Below are 9,891 nucleotides of genomic sequence, written 5' to 3' on the forward strand. Positions count from 1 at the left end.
CTGATGTCCGATGGATCTTGGCTGAAAGCAGAGAATATCAGAAAGATGTTTACCTATGCTTTATTGACTATGCAAAGGCTTTCTATTGTGTGGATTGTGACAAGCTATGGACAGCAATGTTAAGTATGAGTATTCTGGAACACTTAATTATGCTCATGAGGAATCTGTACCTGGACCAAGAAGCAGTTGTTCGAACTGGACCTGGGAACACTGAATGGTTTAAAATTAAGAAAGGTTTGTGACCATAATTATTCAACCTGTATGCTGAGCAAATAATCCAGGAAGCTGGGTTATAAGAAGAAAAGTGTGGCATCAGTATTGGAAGAAGACTCATTAACAACCTGTGATATGCAGATGATACAACCTTGCTTGCTGAAAATGAAGAGAACTTTGTATATTTACTGATGAAGATCAAAGAGCACAGTCTTCGGTATGGATTGCATCTCAATGTAAAGAAAACAAAAATCCTCATCACTGGACCAACAAACAACATTCTTATCAACGGAGAAAAGATTGAAGTTGTCAAGGACTTCATTCTTGTTGGATCAACTGTCAAACTCATGGAAGCAGCAGTCAAGAAATCAAACAACGTATTGCATTAAGTAAATCTGCTGCATAAGACCTTTTTAAAGTGTTGAAGAGCAAAGATGTCAGCTTGAGGACTAAGGTGCACCTGGCCCAAGCCATGGTATATTCAATAACCTCATATGCATGTGAAAGTTGGACAGTGAATAAGGAAGACCATAGGAGAATTGATGCTTTTGAGTTATGGTGTTGGAGGAGAATGCTACAAGTGCCATGGGCTGCCAAAAGAACCAACAGATCCATTTTAGAAGAAGTACCGTCAGAGTGCTCCTTAGAGGCCAGGATGGCCAAACTTTGTCTCTCATACTTCGGACATATTATCAGGAGGGACCAGGTACTGGAGAAGGATATCATGTTTGGTAAGGTGGAGGGTCAGAGAAAAAGAGGGAAACCCCCAATGAGATGGATTGGGCCAGAAGCAGCATTGATGAACTCAAGCCTGGCAATAGTAGTGAGGTTGGCCCAGGATCAGGCAGTGTTTCATTCTGCTGTGCATAAGGTCACTGTGAGTCGGTGCTGACTTGATGGCACCTAACAACAACAACAACAACATTGATGTGCATTTATGCTGTGTCCATATATTTGCTATTGTGAATAGTGCTGTAATGAACAATGTTGTTGTTGTTGTTAAGTGCCATCGGTTCCGACCCATAGCGACCCTGTACAGGGTTTCCGAGGGTGTAAATCCTTACAGGAGTAGAAAGCCTCATCTTTCTCCCACGGAGCGGCTGGTAGTTTTGAACCGCTGACCTCAAGGTTCGCAGCCCGATTCGTAACCACTATGCTACCAGAGCAATGGTGAGAGCTTAATCTTCTGGGTTCCCCTTTGTAGTTATCTTTTTAAATTTTGTAACTGCTCTCAGTATTCTTTTCCTGTCTTTGATTTTGGATGGTTTGATTATGACATGTCTTGGTGGTTTTCTTTTGTTTTCTATCTAGTTTGGTGTTTGTTTAGCTTCTTGAATGCTTATCTTCTTGTCATTCATGACATTAGGGAAGTTTTCTTCCAACAGCTCTTTGACTATTTATTTATTTATTTTTTAAATATGCTTTTCTTTGTCTCTTCCTTTTCTGCAATTTTGGTCACCTGTAGATTCTTCCTCTTCATGGCATCCCACATGATTCTTAGGCTTTTTTTATACTTTTTTCATTATTTTTTTTCGATTGTTCTTCTTGCTTACTAGTATTGACAGACGTATCTTTAAGGTCATTAATTTGAGCTTCCATTGATTGAAATCTACTCTTTTGTCCTTTCTATGGATTGTCCATTTCTGAAATCTTAGTATTAATCTTCTAGTTTTCTACTTTCAGGTTTTGTATGATCTCCGGTCCTTTTCTATTTTGTTTGTTACTATAACATTTTCCTGAATTCTTGTTTGTTTTCCGTGACCTTTTCATCAATCACTTGGAGGTACTGAAATATCATTCTCTTGAATTATATTTCATGTAGTTCCAATGCCTTTTTTAAAATTCAAAAACATTTTCTTTCTTCCTCTTGGTCACTTGTTTGAGCTGCTTCAGTGTTGTTTCTTGTGTGAACAAAAATGGTCTGTTGCTTCTGAAGCAACCTTAGAGTTCAACTTACTTTGCGTTCCAAACTGACCTTGTGGTCCTGTACATTATCTGGCAGAGCCACACCAGGATGCACACTTGGTTTCTGAAGTATCTGGTTAAACTATACATAATGTCTAAATAAATGCAGTCATAATGTCATATTTGCACCTATCATAAAGTCATGAACACACCAAGGAAGTTAAAAACCCAGCAGTACAGTTTACATTAACTCTCAAGGCCTGAAAATAATCCCCTATTCTGAGACCCTGACCTCTAGATTCTGGGTGTTGGTCACACACTCTGGGTTCTAGGTAGAAGCCCCTCAATATTGGACTTAAGCTCTGCCCTCCAGGCCTACTGGAATGACAACTCTGCTCCCTCACCTTTGGGCAGAGACCCCATCTTAATAGCAGCACCACCCTTTGGAATCGAGTTGGTGAGCAAGTCAGCTCCTTGAAACTTAGGAAACGGTGGCCCCATCCTTAGAAACGCCAAAGGTCATTGTTCTACACTTTGAGATTGAGGCAGCTTGCAGCTCTCACTTGTCTCTTCAGATTCTGCTTTCTGGTTCTTTGATCCCCAGACCAGGCCAACTTAGTCTCTGCTCTGCTCAAGCAGGTGTCACAAACTTCTTCCGTTCTACTGATAAATGCCCAGAGACACCCACCCCACCAGTAAGTCTTGACTGGAAGGCACTTAGCTTTCTTGCTAAATGTTGTCTGTTTTGGGCACCCAACCCAGAACTAGTTCTTGCAGACCCCCAAACAGCTGGGGGATCAGGCTATTTCCATTCCAGAGGGAAATCAAGGGTAAGAGGTCCTGGTAATCCAGGGCTGGCCATAGCCAGCTCTTTAGGTGTGGAGCAGACCACACCTGACTCTACGTACCTGATTTGGGGCCGCTAGTTCTCTTCTCACTTTGATGCAGCTCGGCCCACCTTGAGAGCAGAAGCGTCACTGGGAGGATCATACACGGGTGGGGGCTGGCCACACCTATGGTCACCAGGGTATTATGGGGTTGTTGTTGTTGTTGTTATGTGCCTGGAGTAGGTTCCGACTCATAGCGACCCTATACAGGGTTTCCGAGGCTGTAAATCTTTATGGGAGCAGAAAGCCTCATCTTTCTCCCGTGGAACAGCTGGTAGTTTCGAATTGCTGACCGTGAGGTTCACAGCCTGATTCATAACCACTATGCTACCAGAGGTACAAGAAAATAAAAACATTGCACATTTCTCTCTGTCAATAAGCAGTATGCCTCAGTACCGCCAGCCACCCTCTTTTCTTCACAGTCGCCTACAAAAGTTCAAGATGGCTGCTGGCATCGATTGTCTACCTCCATTCTCTCTCCCTCCTCCCCTCCAAAGCATCTGTTTAGCTACTTCTCCTATGTAAGGCTAATCCAGGCTTGGTCCCAGCAGCCTTTGCAAGTTTGGAGCATGGCTCACCTGAATCCAGACCCCAGGGTTAATTCGGGTAGCTCCCCATTCACTCTGATGGGGCTCACAACTGTAGCACTCACCTCTGTGTGGCTCTGTCCACTGGTAGAGTGGGAGATTTGTGGAGTATGTACATGGGTGGGGGCTGCCATGCTTCTGGTCAGCAGGGGATTGTGGAGAAGAAGGAAAACAACTGCACTTTTTTTTTTTTTATGATTCACAAGTATGTTTCTGTAATGCCAATATGCTGTCTTATTTCTGAAGTCACTCACCAAAGCTTAAGTTGGCTCTGCCATGTTTGGTCAACTGGCGCAAGTCAGTTATCTTTATTGGCTGCCAGATACTTTCTTTCCTAGTAAGCATTCAATGCACTTCTCTACCCCTTCATCTGAAACTCAGGGTTTCTGGACTATCATCTGCATGTTCCATTTGATTTTCCATATCTTTATTGTAGAGGATCTGTACAGCATTTCTGCCTAGTCTGACATCTTGCTTCCTTCTTTTATTTCCATTGAAAAGAATTGAAAGCTTTTTGGAATTTATTTCTCTTAATACTTTGTCAAATCCACCTATGACAGCCAATACTCATTAGCGTTCTATTTTCCAACCTCTTTCTTTATAGAGAGAAGGACAGGGACTAACTTTTCAGCTTAGAGTGGAAATTTCACTCAAATTTTTCTGTGACATGGACTGAGCCTCTAGCCAGCCACCCTGCTAAATGGTTAACTGCTAAGGCAATGACACATAGTTTTTATTTCTGTTTCAACAGCATCCTGCTTTACAGATCAATTTCTATATTAATCATAACTGCCTTGATTAGTATCACAAGTGGGTAGCTTTAAAGAATAGAAATTTATTTTCTCATCATTCTCAAGGCTTAAAGTCCAAATCAGGGTATTCATCCTCTTAGGTGTCTTGAGCATTCCTTGGTTCATTGCTTGTAGATGATCCTCAGGTGGCATTCGTTCTACCCATTCTCTCCTTTGTGTGTGTATCTCTCTATAACTCAGAGGTGATTCGATTTAGAAACAACTCTTCTAATTAATACAACAAAGAAAACTCTATTTCCAAATAATATCAGAGAAACAGGGGTGAGGATTTCAATACATATTTGGGGGTGCAGAATTCAATTTCTAGCAATGATTGATGAAAGCTGTTACAATAGGCACAGTGAGAAATCTCAGTGGCTTACTAAACAAAGTAAGTAAGCTTGCATTATTTATATCAGCTCATGTTACAGTCTGATGTGGGTGCGGTTTCATCTGAGGCTCCCCCTAAAGGACACTCTGGGCTCAGGCTACTGGCTTGGGCAACTCCAGTGGATCAGAAGTTACTGGCTCTTGACTGCCTTGGCCTGGGAATGACATTTACTTCATGATTCAGAGAGTGCTGGGCTCTACCTGCTGTTCTCTCTGCTGAAGATCTCTGCAGAGCTTGTTCTCAGATACCTGCTCCAGCACACTGATCTAGCTGCTGTATTGTTCCTTAGAGCAAGTAGGAGGCAGGAGGACTGTGGTCTTGCATTCAAGTCCATATCTCTCATGAATCATATTTGAGGTGAGAACATTCTGTAGAAGAGTGTGTTGGTTGTATACCATAAGCCAGCTTAGGCCATTTCTTACTTACTCATGAGAAATCAGACCTGTTTCTTACTCCTTCTTTGTCCTCCTTCTGTTGTGAGTCAGCAAGTGACAAGCACATCCAGTGGCTCCTAGGGGCAGATGGCGAGGTCTGGGTCTGGATCATGGGAGAGGCGCCCGGTGACAAGCCCTATGAGGAGATCTCCGAGGAGCTGATCACAGAGCGCGCGTGGCTGCAGGCACAGAGGGAGGCCAAGGAGCTCTGGTAAGAGGTTCTGGGTGGGCCTGAGCCTTGGGACAAAGCCCTGCTGAGGACAGTAGCTTGTGGGTGGGAGGGAGTGGTGCCAAGTAGCTGGCTGGTTATTTTGAGTTTTGACCAAGACATCATAGCCTTACATAAGGTAGGTAGACCTGAAGGTTCAAATCCTTGCTCTACCTATTATAGCTGATCTGGACCTCAGTTTTCACATCTGTGGTATGGGCATGTTGTTATTAAATGCCACAGTGAGTATTTATGTGATACATGTGTTGTAATCCGCTTAAATTCCACCTTAACATATTGACTAATATAGATCCACAGTGTTCCTGGAGGATGTGCTCCATTTTATGAGAAACTTACCTTATTAATGTCTACCATTAATAGACATTTGAATTGTTAATTTATTTTGTTGTTATAAAAGTTCTCTGATGAACATCACTTATATATACCTTGCAAACTTGAGTGAAAAAATGGAATTTTTCAGTCTTGTTTTCCTGGCTTCCAGAATGATTGTGCTGATTTGCACTCCCATATGCAAGACTGTCATCCATTTCTCCAAACCTTTGGCAACCTTGAATTTCATTGACCTTAAATATTTGCCATCACAATAGACCAGAAAAAACTTGCTTGTTGTTTTTATTTGAAGCTCTATTTTCCCATGGTCCTTCAGTTGTTGACATGAGCTTATGCTTGCTGGTACTCTCTTGGAAGGAGACAGAAAGAGGCAGAGATCACTAAGAAATTCCGGGATGCGCTGGCCAATGAGAAGGCTCGGATCCTGGCCGAGAAGTGGAAAGAAGAGATGGAAGACCGCAAAGCTACCAAAGTTCTGGAGGAGCGGATCCATGAGGAGTTCAAGGTGAGCCAGTGGACGGGGCACTGTGTGCGGACATGTATTCTAGCTCCAAAGGCCATTGAGACTGACCTTTGTTCTTGGATGCTGGTCAGCACAGGGTGCTCTTTGGAGTTCCTTTCATGAGAACAGAAATGTGGCATATCTGAGCAGGAAGAAATGTGACACACTATTTAGGCCAATCTACTTCTCACTTTGCTGGTGTGGTGTTATGGGATAATGCACTGGACCTCAAGGTCAGTTTGCACTGCAAGGTTGTAGTTCAAATTCACCAGTTGCTCCTCAGAAACCCTATACAGTGTCGCTATGAGTCAGAACCAACTTGATGATATTTAACTACAGCAACTTCTCGTGCTAGACGTTGGAAGAGATTTGTAAAGGCCACAGATTGCAGTGATTGGGGTCAGAGCACAGAATCAGAACTTAGGTCTTCTGCATCACAAACCAAGAGTTCTAAATGTGACTTGGAAAGAGATGGATTTTTGGTCAGTCAGGCCTGGGATCCAGTTCCAACTCTACTGCTTACTGCTGTGTGATTTTGGGAAACATGTTGAACTTCTCTGAGTCTTAGTTGTTTTATTTGTAATATTGTTCTTGCTGTTGTTAGGTGCTGTTGGGTTGGTTGTGAGTCATAGTGACTCTATGTAGCACTGAACAAAACCCTGACTGTTTTTTGTGTCATCTTCACAATCTTTCCTATTTGTGTCCAATCTATTTTCGTGAGGGTCTTCTTCTGTTTTGCTGGCCCTCCACTTTACCAAGCATGATCTTCTCCAGGAACTGATCCCTCCTGACAATATATGCAAAGTGCATGAGAAAACGTCTCATCTTTCTCACTTCTGAGAATTCTGGCTGTATTTCTTCCAAGACAGATTTGCTCATTTTCCTGTCAGTTGTCACTGGTATATTCAGTATATTTTTGCCAACACTATTAATTAGATTCATCAGTTTGTCTCTGGTTTTCATTATTCCTCGTTCAGTTTTCAAATGGCTTTGAGGTGATTGAAAATACCATGGCTTGGGTTAAGTGCACCTTAGTCTGCAAAAAGAAATCTTTCAAGAGGTCTAGTGCAGCAGATTTGACGAGTGCAATATGACATTTGATTTCTTGACTTCTGCTTATTTGATAATTTAATGTGGATTCAAGTAAAGTGAAATCATTGACAGCTTCAATCCTTTTTCCATTACCATTATTTTGTTTATTGGTCCAGGTGCCGGGATTTTTGTTTTGCTCATGCTGAGGTGTACTCCATACTGAAGGTTATAGTTTTAATCTTCATCAATAAAGACTTCAAGTTCTCTTTGCTTTCAGCGGTGTCACTTGCATATCAAAGGTGGTTAATAAGCCTTCCTTCAGTCCTCATGCTGAATTCTTCTTCATATAGCTAGTTTCAGATTTAATAAGTAAGGTAAAAGGATACAACACTGACATACACGTTTGCTGATTTTAAACCATTCAGTATCCCTTGTTCTGTTCGAATGATTGCCTTTTGGTCTATGTACAAGTTCCACACAAGCACATTTAATTGTTCTGGAATAATTTCCATTCTTTGTAATGTTATCCATAGTTTATTATGATCCATACATAGTCAATAAAACAGAAGTAAACATCTTTCTGGTATTCTCTACTTCAGAGAAGAGAAGATCCACCTGACCACAGTAATGATAGCCCTTGTTTCACGTCCTCTTCTGACTCCAGCTTGAATTTCTGGCAGCTCCCTGTTGATGTACTACTGCAACCATTTTTTTTTGTTGTTGTTAATTAAAAAAAATTTTTTTTCTGCAACCATTTTTGAATGATCTTTATTAAAAACATTTTACTTGAGTGTGATATTGATATTGTTTGATAATTTTTACATTACATTGGGTCACCTTTCCTTGGAATGGGCAGCAAGAGGATCTCTTCTAATCAGTTAGCCAAGTAACTGTCTCCCAAATTTCTTGCTATAAACTAGTCAGTGCTTCTACTGCTGCATTAATTTATTGAAACATTTCCTTTACTATTTTGTCCAGTCCTGGAGCTTTTTTTCTCCAATACCTTCAGTGGAGCTTGAGTTTCTTTCAATACTGTCATTGATCATAATAAGCTGCCTTTTGAGATGGTTGACTGTCGACCAATTAATTTTGGTGCAGTGCTTGTGTGTATTTATTTCTTCCACCTTCTTTTGATGTTCTCTGCATTGTTCAATGAAAGAGCCCTGGTGGCCCTATAAGATAAGCACTGGATTACTAACTGTAAGGTCAGCAGTTCAAATCCACCAGCCACTCCTTGGGACAAAGATGAGACTTTCTGCTCTCATAGTGATTTACAGCCTTGGAACTCCTATACAGGGTGGTTAGGAGTTGGAGTCAAGTTGATGCCAGTTGGTTTGGTTTTTGGTTCTTTTGCCCATGGAACCCTTTAATATTGCAAATTGAGGCTTAATTTATTTCTTCAGTTCTTTCACCTTGAGAAATGTTGATTGTGTTCTTCTCTTTTGGTTTTCCAAATCCAGATCTTTGCACATTTCATTATAATATTTTACTTTGTTTTCTTGAGCTGTCCTTTGAAAATTTTCTGTTCAGTTTTACTTTATTGTTTCTTCCAGTTGCTTTAGTTTCTCTATGTTTAAGAGCAAGTTTCAAAGTTTCTTCTGACATTCATTTTGTTTTTTTTCTTTCTTTCCTGTCTTTTTAATGACACTTTTTTTGGGGTGGGGGGAGAAAAATAAAGTGGTTTGCTACTGTAAAAATTTACAGTCTGGGAAACCCCAACATTGAAGCAGTTCTACTCAGTCCTATAGGTTTGCTGAGTTGAAATCAACTAGATGGCAATAGATTTTACTTTCTTCATGCATGATGTTCTTGATGTCATCCCACAATTTGTCTGGTCTTCAGTCATTAGTGTTCAGTAAGTCAAATCTATTATTGAGATGGTCTGTAAATTTAGGTGGGATATACTTAAGGTTGTATTTTGGCTCTCATGGACTTGATTTAATTTTCTTCATCTTCAATTTGCACTTTGCATATTAGGAACAGTTGGCTCCTGGCCTTGTTTTGGCTAATGATGTTGAGTTTACCTGTTTTTTTCTTCTACAGATGTACTCAATTTAATTCCTGTTTATTTCAGAAAGTGAGGTGCACATGTACTCATATTTGTTGTTGTTGTTAAGTGCCGTTGAGTTGGTTCTGACTCATAGTGTCCCTACAAGGGGTTTCTGAACAGCACCAGGTGGGTTTGAACCGATGACCTTCCAGTTGAAAGTACAGCACTTATCTTCAACGCTATGTTGTTGAAAAAAAAAAAACTATTTAGAGTGAATTAGTCGTGCTCTTGCAAAATTGTATAATGAGATTTCCAGCATTGTTTCTATAACCAAGCCATGTTTTCTGTCAATCCTTCCTCTTTGATTCCAACTTTCACATTCTAATTACCAGTAATTATAAGTGCATCTCAAAATGAAGAACAGCTATAACATCCATTGAAAATCAGAACATTGAATGTACGAAATATGAAGCTAGGAAAATTAGAAATTGTCAAAAATGAAATGGAACGCATAAACATCAATATCTTAGGTATTAGTGAGCTGAAATGGAATGGTATTGGCCATGTTGAATCTCACAATCACATGGTTTACTATGCTGG

General features: G+C 40.7%; 1 protein-coding gene across 1 annotated transcript in view; it reads left to right on the forward strand.

Annotated features, from left to right (window-relative positions):
* Positions 1-9,891, forward strand: part of SH2D4B (SH2 domain containing 4B) — a 171,550-nt gene that overhangs the window by 41,233 nt on the left and 120,426 nt on the right. Inside the window, exons 3-4 of the mRNA XM_006876161.1 lie at positions 5,260-5,419; positions 6,125-6,272. Of these exons, the coding sequence (XP_006876223.1) occupies positions 5,260-5,419; positions 6,125-6,272 (308 nt within the window). The remainder of the gene's footprint in view (positions 1-5,259; positions 5,420-6,124; positions 6,273-9,891) is intronic.

Source organism: Chrysochloris asiatica, unplaced genomic scaffold (assembly GCF_000296735.1).
Source record: "Chrysochloris asiatica unplaced genomic scaffold, ChrAsi1.0 scaffold00357, whole genome shotgun sequence".
Taxonomy (NCBI): domain Eukaryota; kingdom Metazoa; phylum Chordata; class Mammalia; order Afrosoricida; family Chrysochloridae; genus Chrysochloris; species Chrysochloris asiatica.